This window comes from Zonotrichia albicollis, chromosome 28, assembly GCF_047830755.1.
Source record: "Zonotrichia albicollis isolate bZonAlb1 chromosome 28, bZonAlb1.hap1, whole genome shotgun sequence".
Classification (NCBI taxonomy): Eukaryota; Metazoa; Chordata; class Aves; order Passeriformes; family Passerellidae; genus Zonotrichia; species Zonotrichia albicollis.
The window spans coordinates 1,376,300-1,397,914 of record NC_133846.1 but is presented as its reverse complement, the minus strand read 5'-3'; the positions used below and the strand labels follow the sequence as shown (position 1 = coordinate 1,397,914).

Genomic DNA, 21,615 nt, shown 5'->3' with positions numbered 1-21,615 from the left:
CTTTCTGTGATGTAGGGAAGGTTTGTTTCCCAGGATTATCTGAGAATTTCCCCAAGGAAATACCTACCACCCACACCCCCCTGCAGAAAGCAAGGCTTGCCCCCAGCCTCTCCCCTCTCCCACTCATGATGGGGCCTTTGGTCTCCTCCTCCTGCAGTTATTTCAGTGTCCTGTAAACTATGAAATGTTGGTACTCTTTCAAAAAGGTTGTACCTGAGGGGGTAACAGTGTCTGGGGGTTTGCTCTGGTGTTCAACTTCCATCAAAAATATTACTTTATATAGTCAAGAATACTAATTTCTTAACCACATTCCTTTCTGGAGGATCATTGATTTGTGGGCTGGGCCATGACAGCACTGTTAACTTCCTTCTCTCATGCTTTGATAAGAGACAAAGTGCTTCCTCTCTGCAATTTGAATTCAGAGATCTCTGCCTTAGATAGCTTGGAAAAATAAAATAAGCTCTGTTGGCTGTGGATGGAAATTTAAATTTTGTATAATTGGTTCCTGGTATTTAGTCCAAATCTGAAGTATTTTCCTCTTATAATTTGGTTTCAAAATCTACAGATAACACATTGTATCCTGCTCACCATCATTGTAATAAAAGGTCTTTAGAGAGACGATTCCAAAATCTAAGTTTTAAAGTTTTTTCATAATAACCTTAATATTTTTTGGCTTGTCATTCTATTTTGAAACAAAAACAAATGTTCAAAATTAAAATTTCTCAGCAAATTAAACCTCAAGTTCAACCGGCTTAAGCTTTCCACGATGATTAAAAAGAAGCAACTGGCAAATGGAGGGGAGGACAGGCCCAAAGGTGTGATAGCAGAGCACAGGCTCAGCTCCTGCCCTGTGACACAGGGTCTGGCTCCTGCACAGGTACCCCTGGTGGTTGGGATGGCACAGTTCTGCTCCATTTGCATATTGGAGTTAATTGTCCTATTACAGCTTTAGCCCACGCAGTCCCATCCTTCTTGTTTCTCTCTCTTCATTCCATGTTGTTTTTTCTCTTGGGCCTGAGATTTGGATCATTTGTTCTTGGTCCCCAGCTGGAGAAGGAATTGTTTTGTCTCCCTACTCTGTGAAGAGAGGTTACAATCCCTTTATATGAAGCCCAGACCCACACACTAAAGCAGTACAGAATCTGAAAAATAGAAAAGCCCAAACCTGAGGTATCATTAGGCGGTGAGCAGATATCAGTTTCTCTGGGTCTGGATTGAAGGCACTTGAGATGATAGTTCATGTTCAGACTCAAGTGTTTATTATTTCTTATCACTAAAACAGTCTCACTGCTGTGAGTTCTGCAGCTTTTCATTAGAAGGCTCAAAATGGCCAACAATCTCTTGTTACAAGGTCTTTTAAGACTAAACTATCCAATTAAGAATTGACACCTGGATTATTTTCCCTTTTAACCCAATAACTCATCCCACAGAGCCCCCAATGCAGACTTTTCTGCCCAATTACAAAATGCCACCCAAACCCATGGAGAAGGAGGAAAAAGCATGAAGAAGTAATCCAGGATGACACCCTGTGCCCTCCATCTTGCTTCCATCCACAACACACTAAAAATCCCAAAACCTCAATTTCTCACCTAAGTGACATACCTACACTACTCTCTATAATCTATTTCACACTTTTGTGGATTCCAGTCTCTCTTGAAGTCTGGGAAACTTTCTCCATGGATGAGGGTCAAAGCCAGTGCTGCCCTGGGGGTCAAGACACCCTAGAGCAGACAGAGAAATATTCCCAATGTGCTCTGGGTTTCCACAGGCAAACATCTCCCAGCACAGGTGGGAACATCACAACACCTTCTCATGTTAATCATTATTTACAGCCCAATCCAATCTCCCTGGCCATCAATCCATCTCCTATTTACAGCCCAGTCCAATCTCCCTGGCCATCAATCCATCCCTCTCCCTTTGCCCAACACCTGGGGAAGGGCTTTCACTGATCCCCACCTGTTTCTCTCCCACGCAGCCGCCTGGATGCAAACCTCATCTCCGTGGTGCCCGACAGGAGCTTCGAGGGGCTGCTGTCCCTGCGTCACCTGTGGCTGGACGATAACGCGCTGACGGAGATCCCGGTGCGCGCCCTCAACCACCTGCCAGCGCTGCAGGCCATGACCCTGGCCCTCAACCAGATCTGGCACATCCCCGACTTCGCCTTCCAGAACCTCAGCAGCCTCGTGGTGCTGTAAGCCTCCTCCACTTCTTATTCCCTTGGCTGGGACAAGGTGCTGCCCAGGGGCTCAGAGGGGCAGAGGGTTTGTTTCCCCTCATTTGATATGAATTGCTAAATTTGCCTCTTTTGATTTTCATCATGTTTTCCCCACTTTTCAGTGAAGAGCTAGAAAGCTCCCTAATATAATTCAATAAATGTTTTGTATTAAAAAAAAATCAGTAACTGGAAACAAAAACCAGATTCTTTTCCTTGAAGACTCAAGCAACAAAAACCTCATTTTTTTTTGTCCCTCCAATCCCTGGGTTAAAACTACAGGAATTTCTAGCAACATGAAAAAATAATTAAATTGCAGCAATCTGCAGTCAGGTCAAAAAAGTAATAATTTAATTCCTTGGAAAACATACCAGCTCACTCCCTTCCTCCCCCCCCCCCCTTTTATTACCAAATAGGATTTTAAACCAAAGGTCTAACGTCAACACCTTGTCCAAGCCAGTGCCTGCTTATTTGCATGAGTGTGGTACATCTGCAGGTCAGATGTTCTGCGGTGGTTACTGTCCAGTTCTTGTTGTTAGAATCTCCTGGCCAGAACTGGGAGCGCTGGGGAGGGAGAGCAGCGCTGCTCTGGGATGGAAACGCTCCTGGGGAGGGAGAGCAGCGCTGCTCTGGGATGGAAACGCTCCTGGGGAGAGCGAGCAGCGCTGCTCTGGATGGAAACATTCCCTGGGGAGAGCAGCGCTGCTCAGGGATGGAAATATTCCCAGGGGAGAGAGAGCAGCGCTGCTCCGGGATGGAAATGTTCCCAGAGGAGAGAGAGCAGCGCTGCTCAGGGATGGAAGCATTCCCTGGGGAGAGAGAGTAGCGCTGCTCTGGATGGAAACATTCCCTGGGGAGAGCAGCGCTGCTCCGGGATGGAAACGCTCCCTAGGGAAAGCAGCGTTGCTGGGATGGAAACGCTCCCTAAGGAAAGCAGCGCTGCTTTGGGATGGAGACGCTCCTGGGGAGGGAGAGCAGCGCTGCTCCGGGATGGAAGCGCTCCCTCCATGGGCAGTGAGACACCAAACCAGGCACAGCCTCCGGCAGAAGGGAACTGATCCCTCTGGCAGCTGGTCTGGAGGGGCATCCTTTCTATCAACAGATTATCTTCCCTTTAAGAGGAACTTCACATGTGCAAATTGGATGGTTGTTACTTCTTTGGTGTTGATAAGCAAGTTGGAGTGTGATTGCCAAATGCTTTAGAGCTCCTCTATGCACATGAAATGCCATCTCTAGTTTGGTAATTTGTACTGATAGCAGGGTGTTAAGTAACCTCAGCATGTAGTGCCCTAGTGAAAGTTTAGCAATTATTTCCCTTTCAAAATTTAAAGTGTTTACTGAGACCATCCAGCATGGAAAGTGCTTGGACAAAGCACAGTTCAGAGTTTTATTAAGCATCAAATTCATCTGTTTAGACAAAGCATAAAGGCTTATTTAGGAGAAAAGCAAAAAGCAAGTTGAGAAAAATCAAAAAAGTAGTTTTCACCCACAATAGTGCTCATTCTCTAAGGCAACCCCTGGCCACCACAATGCAACCACTTCAGTCGGCTTTAATAGCTCACTCAGCGGGTGAGCTGACATTTGGGGTTTCATTTCAGTCTCCAAAGCATGCTGCTTTCATTCCGGCTCATCCCATACTGTGGGCAAGAAGCAACTCCTTAATTAACCAGGCAGGCTTGAGAAATAAAAGTCATTGACCATTAGGTCACAAGGGAGGGAATAATGTCCCACCACACACAATTGGAAGGGAACACATGTGTGATCCTGCCAGGCTCTGCGGGACACGATGCTGCATTTTTGTGGGATCACAAGTGTTTGGCAGAACTGGCCCCATCAATCTCTCCCATGCTTCCATGCAAGCCCTTGTCAACACATCACCAGTGGAAAGTCACCCAGTGTCCCTCCTGTGTCCCAGGCAGGGACATGTCCCTGCTCCAGACTCACCCACCGAGCTGACAAGCCAATGTTCCCAAAAGGCAGCCAAGCTGGAGAGAAGGCATTCCGCCCAGGGTGCAGCTGGTCTGTGGCCTTCCTCTGCAAATGTCGGGGTTTGCAGGTACATGGAGCATCTGCCTGCTGCTACAGACACAGAACTCCCAGCTGCAGAGTTAGAATGAGCCCCTGGTGTGGGGAAAGGCACGGGCAGAGGGGCTGGGCACAGGGGAAACCCTCATGTGTAGCCTGGTCAGGATTCAGGGACACGGCGGGACATGGCTGAGTGTGGCTGACCACAGCTGACCATGGCTGATCATTGCTGACCATGACTGATGACAGCTGACCATGGCTGACCATGGTTGACCATGGCTGACCACAGCAGACCACAGCTGACCACAGCTGAGCATGGCTGACCATTGCTGACCATTACTGACCATTACTGACCATGACTGACCATGGCTGAGGACAGGAGCCTCCCAGGTGCAGCTGTGCTGTTCCTCCTCCACACCCCTTGTGCCCTGAGCAGAACCATTTCACCATCCGGCACTGCCACAAGCACTGACATCAGAGCCTCAATCTGGAATACTTTAAAGGTTTGGTGTCTGTAATAAATGACACCTTTGCTGAGGAATTCCCTGATCTTATTCCCATCTATTGCTGCTGCAAGCTTCAAACTAGGGCTGCAGGCTGTTCAGGGAGCAGAGCCCCATGTTCATCACTCATCATGAAATCCATGAATCTCTGTAACTGGCACCATCCTTTCCCAGATTTTATAACAAAGGCTCCATGAGCCGGGGTGCTGGCACTGTGCTTTGATGGCAGAAGAGAGGTGGATATTTGATCAGGATACTTCATGGGAATCGGTGGTTACCTTCCAGTCTGATCTATTCAGGGCCAAATGTATCTTAGTACTTGCGCACAGAAATAATCCTGAATACTTTTCAGCTGATGGTTTGTATGAAGTAAAGGTTGCTTTACAAAAATCAACATCTTTCTTGAGCATAAATCTTGAGATTTTTCATTCAGCAGTCAGCATCTGAAACCCCCATGCTGCTGTGCTGACAGTCCAATGAAGTGTCTGACAGCAGCTCTCAGTAGTGTCCCTCATTTCCTCTGACAGCTGAATTCAGCAAGAAGTCTCAAGCCAGGAATCACAGCACCTTTTGCAGTCCCACTCTTCAGAGGGGTTCTCAAGAAAAATCTTACATTGCCAGGGAATCCCCCATGCTGCAGATGTGTCCTTGCTGCCACATCTCTGCAGAGGGCTGCAGTTCCCCTCTTCCCTGCTGTCACCAAAGGAGCTCTTAGCAGAGGTGCTGGGATGTGTGTGGGACACAGAGCCAGAGTGAACTTTCCAAAACAGGCCAAGCAGGAAAGAGGTTTGCTCTGTAATGAGGGACCTCAACAGAGAAAATCTTCAAGTAGTTTTACTTTCATCACATAGCAGAGAACCCCTTAAGTTAGAGCAAACTAGGTCAAAACCCAGATCCTTCTTTGTTTGGGTCCACAGGGAGCCTTGGATCCTGCAAACCTCTAGGAATCATTTTGGCCCCATAATGGGAGCAAAAGAGAAGCTCCACTCCTCTGATCTGGCCCTCACCCTTGCCTACCTGGTCAAAAAAGGACTCTGGGAAAAGTTGTTCCCATGCCATTACCAGTTAGTTTTGTTTAACACCCTCTGATCCTTGTGCTGTGTGTCCATCTCCTCTGTGCCACTGCTGGATTTGTCATGTCTACTGCACCCTTCCCTCAGCTCAGCTCTTCCAGTCCCCATCCTCTTACCTGGTTTGCAACATGGAATCTCAGGATGGTTTGGGTTTGAAGGGAGCTTAAAGTTCATCTCATTCCACCCCCTGCCATGGACAGGGACACATTCACTATTCCAGGCTGCTCTCAGCCCTGTCCAGCCTGGCCTTGGGCACTGCCAGGGATCCAGGGGCAGCCACAGCTGCTCTGGGCACCCTGTGCCAGGGCCTGCCCACCCTCACAGGGAAGAATCTCTTCCCAACATCTCACCTAAATCTACTCTCTCTCAGTTAAAAAAAAAAATCTACCTTCTTTTTCCCTTGTCCTGTTGCTACCTGTCTGTGTAAAATCAGAAGTCAGTTCTCATATTACACTTATTTTTTCCTTCACACCTTCAGGTGAAGAGACCAACTCTGTACACTGCATCAAAGCCAAAAATTAATTAATTCTGGTTTATATCATGGTACAATGCTGTTCTGTACCCATTTTTCCACTTCTAGCTATCCCTGTCACTTCATTTGCTTTTTTTCGTATCTACTAAGCACCAATACCTCTCCCCTGGAGATTTATAAAAGCCTGATAGTGTGTGTGCTCATAGAGGGCTGGTTCTCCCCTCTGTTGCACTGGGCATTCACACAAGCTGAATATGAGCTGATAATTTATTGTCAAGGTCACTCAGCAGCACCTTCCAGCTGAAAGTGTGAAGACAGTAAATGAAGGATCTTTAGTAGAATTCCTCTTTCTCACAGTTTTTGTCATTAAAGGACATGATGCAGCTCTCTCTCTAGCAGAATGGTTTAGTGGATAGAAGAGAAAACTTGCTTGCAAGACTCCTGGGTTCCCATTCTCATTTTGTCCTTGTTCTGGTGGAACTCTGGCTGAGACTTTCAGAAGGGACCACTGCTCTTCAGTGTCTTCCTTGCCCAGGAGCAGCCATCAACACACCCCAGCTTCCCAGGGAAGCTGATCAGTCATTCCAGTGCCATCTGTGGCCCCTGGGGCCTCCCAGCACCCAAAGCCCAGCCTGGTGCAGGATGAGCCTGTGAATCCCTGCCCTCACCTGTGCAAGGGGGTTACCAGTGTCTCTCTGAGAAGCTGTTGGGAACTTTGGTGCTGGCAGGGAGTGCCAGGCATGTGCAATTCATTATCACTAAGAACAATATTGCCTGGGACATCTGGGTCCCATTCATGAGCCTTTTTGTTGGCAAAAGTGCCTTTTCTCTCAGAGGACCAAGCTTGCTGCCTTGGCAAAAGTGGATTTCTTTCTCCAGCACTTGAGGAAGAAGCAAATCGTGCTCCAGTGCACCCTGAGAATGTCATTTCTGATCGAGCTTTATTCTTCACCAGATAAGCCTCATGCTGGTCCTCCAGTAATGGAAACAATCCATGGAATTTGCACCATTTATGATTTAGATTTCTCTACTTATCCATGGCCAAGTTGAGGAAAAGGACAATTTTGCCACAATAAAGATGGAAGCTCATCATGGCTGTGGCTCGTCAGGGGAGAATTCATATGATGTCAGATTTGAGCTTGGTTCAAATCATCTAATGCAAATAATTGATGGAAAATGTTTGCATTTGTCCTTTTTTAAAAGAAAAAAATGAAGTCATTAAAAATGAAAGCAATGGCAAATCCACCACTTCTCTTTGTAGTCTGTTCCAGTGGTTAATCATCCTTAGTGTTAAAAAAAAAAAGACTCATATTTCCCATTTAAATTTTCTTTGGCTTTGACTTCAGACATTTGTTCTTATTATTCTTTTCTCTGTTAAATCACAGAACCATTTTAGTACCCAGTTTCTAACCAGGAAGAATCCTATACATTACACTGCACTCATCCCCTTGATCTTATTTAATAAGCTAAACAGATTGAGTTCTCTAAGTCTTCATCCTATTTTTTTTCCAGCCTTTGGATCATTTTTGTTGCTCTTCTCTGCACCCATTTCAGTTCATTGACATCCAGTTACCAGTGTGGGTATCAGCACCACGTTTGTCCTACCAGATCTGCTTTCAGCATTGTTCAATGCAGATGTTGATAAAATTTCCCTTTCCTTGCCCATGAAGACAAGCACCTTCATTAAAGCAGTATTTAGGCACTAGTTCAGCTTATTTCGCTTCTGTGTAAGACAAATGTGCAGTCCCCTTGGAGGTGGCATTGCCAGAGTTGAAGGTGCTGCCTGTGTTGGGCTGTCTCTCAGACTGTTCTCCAGAACCTTTGAATTCTCTGAAAAACTAAATGGAAAAGGAAGCCAGATGAAAACTGAACAAATTTGACTAAGGGTGCTGCATGAATGAGGGAGGAAATCCCATTTATTCCCAAGTTCTGATAAGAAATTGTTGGCAAGGAGAGAAAATCTTCCTAGAGTCTGTTGAATGTTTCTTATTGCAGGTCAGAATTAATCCTGTAGAGTTTGATTTTTTCCTGCTTTGCTTCTAAATTCTCACCACCTGAGGCACCAGCCAGGCTGCAGCCTCTGTCGCCAGCCCGTGTGGGATTCTGCAGCCGCTGTCACTGATGTTGGTTTCAGCAAGGGCTCACCAAGGTGCTCACTCATCCCACGGCAGGTGGGAGCCCTTGTGCTGCTGCAGGAGCTCCCACCCTGCCAGGGCTCAGTGCAGCCACGGCTGTTCCTGTTTCTGATGGAAGTGCATGGCTGAGAACAGCCAGCCCACAAAACAGCAGTGACTGTCCCCATTCTGGGCACAGCCTTCCATGGATATTTGCCCAAACCCATCCTCACCCCATGGCACTGACCTGCAAAGGAAGAGACTCAGCTCCTAAAGCCCATTGCCCCTACCAGGGTGACGGATGGGTTACAGCAAAAGCTTAAAGACTTCCCATGTTTTTGCATCACAGGGGTTGTTTATAGCCCTGAATCAAGCACCTTGAGCTACTATCAAACCAGCTGAGCTGTAATTTACAGGGCAGAATATAACGTTGTGTGGGCTGAGCTCAAATTGACAAGCACTGGAGATGTTGCAATTCCACTTGTTAAAATTTGTTTACCAGGGGAGAAAAAATGAGGCAGGATGGAAGGCAGGAACGTCTTTTCAAGTGTTTACCTTTCCAGCTCTCTTGTTTCTATTATTGCCATGTGGTTGGGTAACTCTAGAGTTCAACTTGGACAGCAAATTTTTTTATAACTCCCTTTTTTGGTCGTTCATAATTTTCTCACCAACAAAGAACTTCCTTCGGATGATTTTCATTACTCTGCCTCCAAACAAAGCACTCTTGAGCCAAATATAAACACAGCAGGTGATTGCTTCTCTCTGCTGTCTCCTTGCCTGGCTGCAATGATAGCAGTCAGCTGGGCAGCATGTCTGAGCTCAGACAAGGTGTCCAGTCACACCATTCTGACAAAGCTCCAGGGAGCATCCAGAATGCTGAATTCTGGATGCTCAGCATTCCTTTGTCCCTCACTGTCCCCTCACAGCAGACAGGGGATTGGGCCATGTTGTTCTTGTGGTACCTCTTCATGTGATCCCACAGCAACTCCAGACCCCAACCCTCTCTTTGCCAAAGGCAGTATCCAGTGGCAAAGGAACTCAAAGTGGTTTTCAGCACCAGCTGAAGAGAAGGCAGCATGACCAGAAGTGCTAACTTTTGATGGAGGAAACCATCTGGGCACGAACTTCTTTTCTTGTGACAAAGAGAAAATTCTCCCATAAGATTCTCATTTTGATCTCAGGCTTCTTTTCTCCTCTTAAAGTCACAATCCAAGTTTTCCTGCAGGCAACATCCTTTTCTTTTTTCCCGTTTGCTCAAAGAAGCAAACATATTTTATCAGATATCTTCTCCTTCCCTTCCCCTTCCTCTGAAATGTTTGTATGTTCTCATCCCAGTGACAAACATCCTTCTCAGGCTGGTTTCTGTTTTGCAGGTCCCTACCAAACTGCCCTAGAGCCTGGCTAGGGCAGCACTCTCAGCTTCCTCCTGTTTTACCCTACAATATTTGGCAGTGGGAGCTGCCTGTGCTCAGCCAAACAGCTCACATTCAAATCCAGGTGGAGGAAGAGATTTTTCAAGCTGAGACACATTTATATCAAGCAGCAAATAATGAAAAAATCATTGATCCACCTGCCAGGATGGAGCCTCCCCCAGGCTCTTGGGAGGAGGCAGCAGCATTGGACAAAGGCTGGTGCATCCCTTGCTAGTGCTATCATGGGCATAAGACAAAAGGATCCCTGAGGGGAGTGGTATGGCAGATATTCACCACATGGACTCGGTGTTGAAAGAGAATCTGAACTGATGGGGAAACTCCCCCTGAGAGACCTTGGCAGGCAGTCAGCACCAAGGGATAACTGCCCACCACTGCAAAAGAGCATCACCAAGGGGGTGAAGTGCAGGCTGGTAGGAGTGCAGACTGGGCAGCAGTGGGTTGTCTCCTCCTGTTTTCAGCAGACTTTTCTCAGGCTGCTCACAAGAACTCTGTCCATGGACTCAGAGGTGCCTTTGAGTGGGATTTCAGAAGGAGATGCACAATTAGCCACAAAGTCATAGCTGCAAAAGAAGTGATATGGAAGAAGCACTGAGATGTGCACGTATACACAAGAGTCTCTGATAACCCATGACAAGGAATCCAGGGATTAAGGCCTTGGGTTTGCCAAAAGACTGAGACAGGGGAGTGAAGGATTCATGGAAACACAGAACCCAGAAGTCCAGAAACTCATCACCTACAGAGCTTCCAAGGCAGAATTACCTCAGGTGGCTTTGCAGGGCCCCCCAGCACATGGCTTCCCAGTGCCAACATTAAGGCTGGGAGCTCCCAAGCCTGTAAGCAATAGATGTTTGTGGCATGTAGCAGCAGGATGAAGGGGAACAGGAAAAAACTGTTCCTATGGTGCAGAGAATGTGCATCAGCCTGTGGCATAGCCCCAGCACTTCAGCCAGGCACTCTGAAGCACTGAGCTGAAGACAACTCTCACTGCAATCAGACTGGAGCTGGTCCAGGAGCTGGCAGTGTTTTCTTTTTTTTCCTTTTTTTTTCCCCTTTCACATATGAAGATAATAAACTGTGACTAACAGGATGATTTTGCATTCAAAGTCTTCTTGCTTGGTACTAAGACTCCAAGGAGCCCAAATACAATTGTGTCCTTAGATAGCACCCAGTGCCCATGAGCAGCTGCTGAAGCCACAGATGGGCTGAGCCCAGGGTAAGGTGAGCTCTAGGGTGTTTCTTGAAGCTTCTTGCTTAAGCATGTTCATCCACAGCCACCTGGCAGCTGTGAAGGTGGAGATCTCAGGGAAACTCCTACATGAGCCTGGAATTCCTCAGAGGAGTGGGAGCTCAGTAGCTCTGCAAGCACTACTGCACCCAACATGTGTCTCATGGGGTAAGAGAGGGAACCCCATAAGTGCCCTTGGCATCCCAGCCCAGGCTGTGCTCAGCTTACAGGATGTTCTGGACCACAGGAAAAGGTCAGCCTGCACCCCCAGTGACCTTCTCTGTTTTGTCCACAGGCACCTGCACAACAATCGGATCCAAAGCCTGGGAGCCAACGGCTTTGATGGGCTGCACAGCCTGGAAACCCTGTGAGTGCCTGTTTTCTTCTCTGCCCTAAAAACATGGGGTGGGCTCATCCCTCAGCACAGCATGCATTGTCAGATTAACCCCCTTTCTGACCCACAGATAGGGTAACTGAGAGGCATTTTAAAAACTTTTATTTTATTTTATTTTCAGTCTCATGTGAAGGATGAGACAATACAGATGTTATAATTCACAGCATCACAATCAGAAGCCAACTATTTCCTAATTTCAATACATTATAAGTGTTTCTTGGCTTATCAGCTTTTTGCCATGCCATGCTGCAAATGCCTTAAAACCAATTATCTAAAATTACCCCTCGTGGGTCCCACTACAATGCATCTTTCATAGTTCTATTTCTCCAAAGTATCCAGTCTTATTTACAAAACCATCCTTTGAAACTTATTTCTAGTTCCATTTCTCTCTCAACAATGTCCTATTCCATAACATATCTAAGTCAACATTTCTTATCTCAAAGTTTACATACAGATACACATTATCTGAGCCTTCTGTCAAGCTTTAAGAAGTCTCTACAAATTCATTTCCACATGGAGGAAAGGGGGTCAGCCCTACACATGTCCCTGGTCCCCAGGCACTGAGGGCAGCAGCAGGGCTGGCTCCTGGCACCAGTGGATGCCCAGGGCATGATGCCAATGGGGGAGTGAGAGCCTGGGCTTTCCTCCTGTGCCTGTGCTGCTGCTGCAGGGGGATCTGTGCATGTGGGCAGGGTGCATGGCAAGGGGTTCCGAGGCCCTGGACACCATTCCAGTCCAGGTGCAATCCCAAGAGCTGGCATGCATTCGCTTCTCAGAGATTGTCTCCTTCCTCAGCACATGGGCATGGTCCTAAAGCCTCTCCACCACCTGACCACCAAAGTGAGAGGCTGGCTCGAGTTTGGGGTCTGCAAAGTCCTCAGGGGTCTGTGGGGTATCTCTGAGGGGATCTCTGAGGGGATCTCTGTGGAGATCTCTGTGGAGATCTCTGTGGGGAATCTCTGAGGGGATCTCTGTGGGAGATGTCTGTGGGGATCTCTGAGGGGACCTCTGAGGGGATCTCTGTGGGGATCCCTGTGGGGTATCTCTGAGGGGTATCTCTGTGGGGATCTCTGAGGGGATCTCTGAGGGTATCTCTGCGGGGAATCTCTGAGGGGATCTCTGTGGGAGATGTCTGTGGGGATCTCTGAGGGGACCTCTGAGGGGATCTCTGTGGGGATCTCTGTGGGGATCTCTGAGGGGTATCTCTGAGGGTATCTCTGAGGGGATCTCTGAGGGGATCCCTGTGGGGTATCTCTGAGGGGATCTCTGAGGGGATCTCATGTCTGCTGGCATCACCCGCAGCCAGCTGATTTCATTGTGCTTGGTGTGGCTGGGAAACAATCCCTCAGAAGACTGCAGGGAGGATGGGAATCAGGAATGAACTCACCTCCAGGACACACCTTCAGGAAGGTAGATTGAGATCAGATAGTAGGAAGAAATTCTTGGCTGTGAGGGTGCTGAGATGCTGGCACAGGGTGCCCAGAGCAGCTGTGGCTGTCCCATCCCTGGAAATGTCCAAAACCAGGCTGGACAGGGCTTGGAGCAACCTGGGATAGTGGAAGGTGTCCCTGCCACAGCAGAGGGTGGAATGAGATGGGCTTTGAGGTCCATTCCAAGCCAAACCATCTATGATGAGCAGCAGGGGGCTCACTCTGAGCTCAGGGACAGTTTCATCCCACAGCCTGGCCACACATTCCCTGTGCTGTGACAGCTGCATGAGCGGCCTGGGCCTCATGTGCTGTGCATGGGCCCAGGAGGAAACATAAACAAGCAAACAAATGAATTGAGGCTCTGAAAGACTGGAAGAGGTGCTTGATGCCTTCAATTGTGCAGAAATATGTCCCTTCATGCAAGCTCGGGGTCGGAGTCAGGCCCTCAATTCCTGCCAGGAGAACCAGGGGGTCCAGGTCACGGCAGGAGGAGATGCTGCTTCCCAGCATTCAAGTGCCACTCAAGGAGACAGGGCCCCTCTGTGCCCAGCATGGTGCCAACAGCAGCTATCGGGCAAGAGTGGCAGCAGCAGGCAAACCCCTGGTCCCCAGACACACTCCTCAGGGCAGGACCATGACACACATTGTCTCTGCCTTGCAGACTGGCAGATCCTGGGGCCACCCAGAAGGGCTCAGCTGGGGAGAGGCTGAGCTGTGCCAGGGGTGGGAGGCTGATGGATGGTCTCCTCTGGTGACCCACGGGTCCCAGCTTGGCTTTCTCCCCAATCATTTCTGGTGGTCACAGGCTAAATGTGTGAGGGCAGAGCTGTGGCACCCAGGCAGCACAAAGGCAGGAGATGCAGGAGGAAGGAGAGAACTCACTGATGGAAGAAAACCTTGTTTGGGCTACAGCTGTAGCAGACAGACATGCAGCAACATCCCAGCCTGCATCTGGGCAACCCTTCTCTGCAGCCAGGGTGGTTAGAGGTGCTGCTACCCATCCCAAGCAGGATGGAGCTGCAGAAGAAAAAAATGGCCCCTTGTTTGCTGGGGAAAAGACTAAATGGTTTCATAGCCCTGGGAGATAACTCTGTTTCCACAGCCATTTCTGCTGAATGCTCATTTTCCCTCTCTCCTGCTCCCACTCTCACACTTTCTTTGCTTTTTGCTCCCATATGAGATGTCACCCAGCACCTGGGGAGCTCCGTATCCCCTGCTGCTGCTCCCAGTGCTTGCAGGACCAGGGCTGTGCAGCAATCTGGGGGCTCTGCAGCTCTGCAAGCCCTGTCTCTGCTCTGCTGATCAGGAGCCCTGGGAGGATCCAGCCTCCAAGCGAAGTCCTGGTGGAACAGGGCTCTGCTGTGCCCAGGCCCTGCAGGATGGATGGGTGTGAGGGTCCCACAACCCCAGGACAGTGCTGGGGCAGAGAGCTCCAGACTCTCCTCCATGTCTGATTGCTCTGAAAAAGGGTCCTCCAGAGCAATGAGAGGCCTTCTGCTCCTCTTGGCCTGAACACCCAATTCTCTCCTTTGGGCCACCAGGAATTCCAGCTCAGTGACCCCTGAGGAATGGGTGTTCCTCAAATGGAGCCACCCCTATGTTAATCCTTAGCACCCACCTGTCTGCTGAGCAAAACTGGGCAAGCTCTGGGGCTAAAAACTGCCAAACCTTTGGCTGCAGTGTCCCAGCCAAGCTGCTGGACCTGCATCTACCTTCCACCTCTCAGCTCCTGTGCATGTGGAGACGATTATAGTCTCCACATTTATCCTTTAACTCAGATTATGATTACATTCTGTTGACAGCACTTAGCACATTTTCTTGGCTTGTGGAGGCCAAACCATGCTCTCAGTTACCCCGTGGGTGTTACCTCCTGGAAGGCAGCAGGATGGTAAGGGTTGGTGAAGACAGAAATTTCTCCAGGGTTCCTAAAATGAGTATTTGTGGCCAGATGCTGATTATAAACCAGGCACAATAGTTGAAGAACTGTAATATTTGAATGGAAAACATTGTTTCAGGTTTTTCAGAAGAGCCTGGGAAGTTTTAGGTGCAAAAACCTCTGTCTCCTTAAGGGAAATATTTCTTCTTTTATTCAGCTAGACAGGAAAACTTCTATTTTTATTAAATGCCAAAACCGTGAGAGAAGCAGCAGGCACTGCCCCGTGCAGGTCTCAGCAATGTGTGAGCTGCATAACCACAACCACACTGCTCACCTGCTCCAACTCCCAGCATTTCTGCAAAAACAGATCCCAGTGGAGCATCTTTGTTCTTGGAGAGGGCTTGGCCCTGATATTTCAGGAGGGCAGCAAATCTAGAAAGAGGTGAAGCTGGATGAATGACTTCACATTTCCCTTGCGTTGACCTGCAGCTCCTGTGCACAAGTCAGCTCTGCCAAGTGCACAGTGTTCTTCTCACTGATGGGGGACAGGCAGATGTGCAGCACCCACCAGGCCTCAATGAGTCAAATGCCAGCATGAAACTGGAGAAATCAGCTCCAAGAAAATTTTCTCTGTCAGGGCAAGACCTGGCTGCTCCCCAGCTGCCCCCCCAGCCTTCTCTTTCTGGGAAGGAGAGCTGGCAGGTAGGGTAGGCTGGAAGCAGCTCAGAGCCTGGGCCAGGTTCCAAAGGGGTTTCGAAAGAGCCCTGTAAAGCAGTGAGATTCCCTCTCCAGCTCCCACCAGCCTGAGAGATGGCACAGAACAGCCCTGCAGGTTGTGGGAAGAAGCCCCAGGAACCAGGATTAGATGGTCAGAGTGGGAGCAGCTTGGCAGTTTTTAGCCCTTTCCCAAAGACATGGAGTAAAAGGGAGTGTAAATACCCTGATGTGACACATTCTTCCTGTAGCCACCTTGGGTGATGGCCTCCATCCTCCACACAAGGTGTAAGGTCAGGAGATGCCCACAGGAAATGCAGGGAGGAGGCAGCACTGCCCTGCTGGGCATGGAGACCATAAACACCAAGGGAAGGACATTCATCACCCCCTGGCATGGCTAGAGGTGGCCAGGGTGAATGTCTGGACCATGGCAAACAGCCTGGCACAGAGGGGTGAAGGTATCCTGAGAGGGTGAGGGATGGGGAGCTGAAATGAAAAAGAGTCAAGAGAAGCCCCATTTCTTGCAAGATGTAGATGCAGGGCATGCCAAGAGCTGAGACTGCAGACACAATGCTCTTTGCATTGCTCCCCTATTCCAGATCTCTCCTGTAAGTCCTGCCCCATGGTGTATCCTCCTTTGGGATGTTTAACTCCTGCTGTAAAACATCTGGCAGCATCACCTGTTTCTGCCATTTGGATGGAAAGATCTTGACTTCTACATTTCCTGATTATCCTAGACTCAATTTCTCAGTCTTTAACAAAGCAGCAAGAAGGGCAAAGGGTTTAGACATCTTCTATTGAGAGATGTCCCTGCCCATGGCAGAGACTTGAAAAGAGATTATTTTTAAGGCCCCTTCCAACCCAAACTATCCCATAATTCTGTGATGAGATTTGAGTGTCATAAGCCTGGTGAGTAGAAGTATTAAGGGAAAGCTGATGGAAGGAGCAGTTCAGCTGCAGCCAGGAGCATCCCTGCAATGGCCGAGACTGGTTTTTGGGAACACCAGACCTTGTGCACAGGGCTGGGGCAGAATGCTAGGGAGAGCATGGCTGTTGTTTCAGAGGAACAGCCAAAGGCCTGCATGGTGCTAACACAGGGGCCAGCTTCCCCTCTGCTCTGAGAGGAAAGGATTTCTCATGAGGGGATGGATCCCTGTGACACCAATTTCCACAGGGAGGCTGGTCTCATGCCCAGGTTTCCTCCTTACCACCTTCACCTGTAAAGCTGAGCAGTGTCCTAAGGTCCCTGAGCTTTGCTATCAGTCTGAGCACAGTCCAAAGGTGATGAATAATTGCCTCACCCTCTCAGGATACCCTCACCTCACAGTGCTCAACTTTGGCCTCATTAGGCAGATCGTGATAATCCTGAGTTTATCCCTCTGTGTGCCCAAAACATGAATATTTCATGGATCACAGCTGAAGGGGAATGAGTGAAGCCCCCCTGCATGACCAAGCTCCAGGTCACTGCTCTGTGCAGAGGGATGGGAGGGGAAGCTGCCCTGAACCTGTGCAGCCACAGGTGTTTGAGTGTGTGTCCCTCAGGGACAGCCATGGCAGCCGAACCTCAGAGCTGGCCCCAAATTCCATCTCCAAACAGCAGCACACACAGACCATCATTCACCATTGCCCCTTCCCTGCTATCAGGCAGCCCTCAGCCCTCGGTGTGCCCATGACAGGGCAGAGCAGAGCCCAGAGAGCAAGTGCAGAGTGCAGCTGGAAGGGGACAGAGGCTCCTCAGGGATCTTCCTGAGTGACTCATTGGAGATCCCATTCCAGTGGCATTTTCAATGAATCACTTCCACAACTGCTTTGGTGGAGGATTTGGGAAGATCCATGGGATGGCCCTGGGATGGGATGTCTCCTTTGAAGAAAAGGGGGAAGCTTTTTTTTCTCCTATCAGACTGTTTTGTCCAAGCAGGAGAGGGATGGTGGTGGCCCAGAGGGATGGAGAGGGGGGTGATTGTCACACACACACAGCAGGAATCCTGATGAGAGTCCCTGGGTGCTCTGGTACAAGCCAGGGGGGCAGCAGCAGTGGCTCTGGCAGGTCTGTGCTCTCAGGTGTGGCTCAGCTGGGCTGGCAGTGCCAGGGAGCACCTTGGCAAAGTATGTGCAGGGTCCCCACCACAAAATCCACCTCCCATTCTGTAGGAGCATTGCGGGGTAGGATGGTGGGGATGGATGGAGATGAGAGATCTCTGCAGGCAGGGCTGGGAACTTGTGGGTTATTGCAAAGGGCCTGGGTGCAGGGCCCTGCTGGGAGCTGCCAGCCACAGCTGGAGCAGGCCCCAAAGAGGAGCCGCAGAGAGAGAGAGCAAGCGAAGAATAAGAGGACAAAAAGTTCTCATTACAATACCATAAATCTTTTGTGCTGAATATTCCGATTCTCACTAACCAATCTAGTACAAGATACAAACCCTACAGCATTTGCACACAGCCTATAAGAATCATTACATTACCACACTGTGTTACATTTTAAACCCTAAAAACTCCTCTTTGGGCCCTTCTGCCAAGCTGGCAGGGTCTGTTCTGACCCTTGGAGCTGTCTGCAAGCAGAGGGTGTTGTTCCATCAAAAGGGGATTACCTTCAGCTGGCCACATCATTGTTTTCCAGTTGTTCAGTAACTGAGGTATCTCAAAGCTTGCTTTAATTTCAATCTTGCTTATAGTTTTCATATTCTCAAAATCTTTTGCCAGGCATTCATATTTATAAGGTTTTACTGTCTCATCTTCCCCAACAACATTCCCCAACATCTGCTCAGAGCTCTGTCTGGGGCTGCTGAGGCAAAGGGAAAATGCACAGTAAGAGCTGTGGCCCTGCTGTGGGCTCTGTCATGGACACAGCTGGGTCCCAGGGAGCAAGGACAGTGTCAGGGCTGCCCTGCCTTGGCACACTCACACAGCCAGCCCCTGGTGCTGGCAGAGAGCAGAAGCCTGTCCTGGCAGTGTCCTGCCTTCCCAGCCAGCCCCAGCAGCGCCAAGGTGGCTCCTGGGGCACAGGCAGGGCTGGGGAATCGATGGCTGCTCCCCAGGACCAGCTCAGAGTGCTGGAGGTCTCTGGGCTGCAGCCAAAATAGGAACAATCTGCCCCAGAAGTGCTGCTCCTCTGGGAAATCTCCAGCCATGGACGTGCTCAGGGAGGCCACGCAGCCCTGCCCATCCCCTCCACCTGAGATGACCCCGCTGTTTCCTCTCTGCCTGGATTCTCCCTCCCCTTCTGCATCCCTGCCAGCTCCTCCGCCCATCACACAAAGGAGATAAATCACTTGGAAAGAGCAAATCTCCATTCATTTAAAAACCTTTTAATTTATTTTTAAAAAATAGCACTAATAAATTAGAAACGTCTCCCAGAAGGGCTGAATCCAAAACCCTCTGGCTCCAGGCACTTTATCTGCCTAACCTTGCCTCACAGGAAATGCCCTTACCACAGCACCCATCCCATTATCTGGGTAATTAGTCGAGTCTGTAAACGCAGAGCAGAGCTGGAACCTACCAACTCCTCTGGAGAGCTGAATTTTCTATGGGAGAGGAAAAAAAAAAAAAGAAAAGAAAGTAAGAAAATTAATATAAAGTACACCTTGGGCAATGAAGGCAGGAAGAAGGAAATGGGAAATATCTCCAGCACAGCTCATACAAGGGTTATTTAACTCTTTAAGGGCCAGGCAGGCTTTGCTGTTCTCCCAGAATACTGTCTGTCAAATGGTACCTTGCTCCTCAAGTGGATCTCTCTCCATCAGCATTTTTAATTTGAAGTCTTTTGTGCAGTCTCTTGATGTTAATCCCAAATCTGTACAAATCCCTAAGCAGCTGATGGATCTGACCCCTCAAGGACACCCTGTTTGCTGCACTGAGCTGCTCGGTACTTCCTCAGCATCCTGATGCTCCAGTGTCAGCATCAGTCCCCAGGCTGCTCAGCAGAGCTTGCTTGTGTGATCCCAAGCTGCCCTGCCAGAGGATGGGAGGGACTTCAGGAGGGGCTCGGGGTCTTGGTTTGAAAAGCCAGGTGTCTGCTAAGGAGGGCAGGAGCCTCCCTTGAAATGGAGAATGCAAACCCCCTCCCTCCAAATTATAATTTTTGAAATTAAGGGGCTCTCAGGCAAAAATATGGGAGCAGGAATAACAGTCCTTTTTAGGGTAAAAAAAAACATAGAAATGCAGATAATACAAAAAAACACTGCCAGAGCCAGAGCAGTCCCTGCCCCCTGTGTGTCAGGGTGGTGTCCCAGCCCCATCCCATGGGGGCTCAGCCCTCCTGCAGTGCCAGCTGTGGCTCTGCTGCAGCAGGGATCCTGCACAAGGGGGGAGTTTTCCTCTGCAGCTCCAGGGCTGCTGCAGATGGGCCTGGGCTCCCTCTGGCCATGCAGGGCAGCAGAAAGCTGCTCCTCTGGCAATGCAGGGGGCAAAGGCTGCTGTGCTGTGCCAGGCTCAGATTGGATCCAGGGAGGAATGCTTGGCTCCTCCCCTGGGCGGAGCATCTCCCCATGGGATGCTGGGATTGGAGCAGCCCTGCAGGGACACTCAGTGGCCATGGACAGAGGATATATCCTGGAGGGAGGGTTGGGTGTGGGAGAGATAAAGAAAACTGCCCCATGAACAGCAGAGAACTGCCCCAGCTCTGACAGATGCGGACAGAATTCACAGCCCCAGCCACATCTTGTAACCTAAGGCACTCAGGTACCCAGACTGAGGGGATGGGGAAAGGAAGGGTACATGTGGCTTTTTGGAAAGAGGGCCACAGCTCAGGGCCCTGGCTGCACAGGTCCCTGTGCCAGGCCCAGGAACAGAGCTATAAAGTTCACTGACTGCTCTGATCACTTTGTAAATGGAAAGTGACCTTTCCAAACAGTGAGAGTCGCCTGTAAAACTGAACTGGCAAACACATCTGGCACTGACTGGGTGTCCCTTGGGCCCTCCTCCCAGTGTGCCACAGCTTCTCCCCCTAAGGCATGTGCCTGGACTATTGGGAATGTGCCCTCCCTGGTGCAGCTCTGCTCTGAACATCTCAGTGCCTTGTAACCAGGCTGAGCTTTGGCAGAACACAAGCCCAGTCAGACACGATATTTTGCAGGTTTATAAAGAAAAAAAGAAAGTGAAGGCATTCCCTAAAGGAAGAGGGGGATGTCCACGGAGAGGTAAGACCCACCATGGGATTCATCTGCTAGGGTCAGTGTTTTCATTGGGACATTATCAAGCCATAGAAAACCCCTTTTTATTTGCCAGTTATAAGGAGAAGCCAGGCTATGAGGGAACTTGAGGAGTGCATGTGTGCCCCAAAGGAGCAGAGATGAGCTGCCCACTGTGGGAAGGTTGTCAGGTACTTGGGGTACATGATTCCTGCCAGGAGCAAGCAGCAGTCTCTGAACCAGGACTCATTCTGCTGGCCTGGAAATATCTCAGTCTCTCACTGACAGGGTTCTGCAGCACTTTACAGGATTTCTGTGGCACTGATGGCCCATTGCTGACTGTCTGTGGGTTGTGCCTTGCACCCCTGCAGCCACCAGTCCCTCCCAGTGCAGCTCTGACCCCCACTGAACATCCCAGCAGTGTCCAGTGTGTGGCTGCTCCACCCAGGACTCCTCTCTGCTCTGTGACTGGCAGAGGTGATGGATAAATGTTTGATGTGTTTAGGTCCTTCCACATCCCCCTTCCCTCCTCTCACTTCTTACAGCACTGGCAGCATCTCATCCCCCAGGCCAAGTTGGGTATAGTTTTGTCTCAATGACGGGGAGAGAATGATGCATTTGACTTTATTTTATTAGAAGGCTAATTAATTACTTCATTATACTATATTATTTCATATTATGTTATACTATGTTATATTATATCTAAACTGAATTTGCTAAGCACTCTGCTCTGCACACAACTGTACAGAATTTTGACTGTCAGATGATATAACTATGATATAACTATAATTTAACTATGATATAACTATGATATAACTAGATATAATATAACTATGTTATATTATATCTAAATTGAATTTGCTAAGCACTTAACTGCACGCAATTGTGCAGAATTTCGTGACTGTCAGCCGACAGTCCCAACACACACACACCTGGCCCTGATAGGCCAAGGAAACAAAACACTATTACTTTGGGTAAACAGTTTTTATATTGCATTTTACTTTTGCACAAACACAGTTAC

At 49.1% G+C, this 21,615-nt stretch overlaps 1 protein-coding gene across 1 annotated transcript in view; it reads left to right on the top strand.

The window, feature by feature from the left end:
• Positions 1-21,615, top strand: part of LGR6 (leucine rich repeat containing G protein-coupled receptor 6) — a 169,280-nt gene that overhangs the window by 110,373 nt on the left and 37,292 nt on the right. The window contains exons 5-6 of the mRNA XM_005492487.4: positions 1,976-2,191; positions 11,353-11,424. Coding sequence (XP_005492544.4) covers positions 1,976-2,191; positions 11,353-11,424 — 288 coding nt within the window. The remainder of the gene's footprint in view (positions 1-1,975; positions 2,192-11,352; positions 11,425-21,615) is intronic.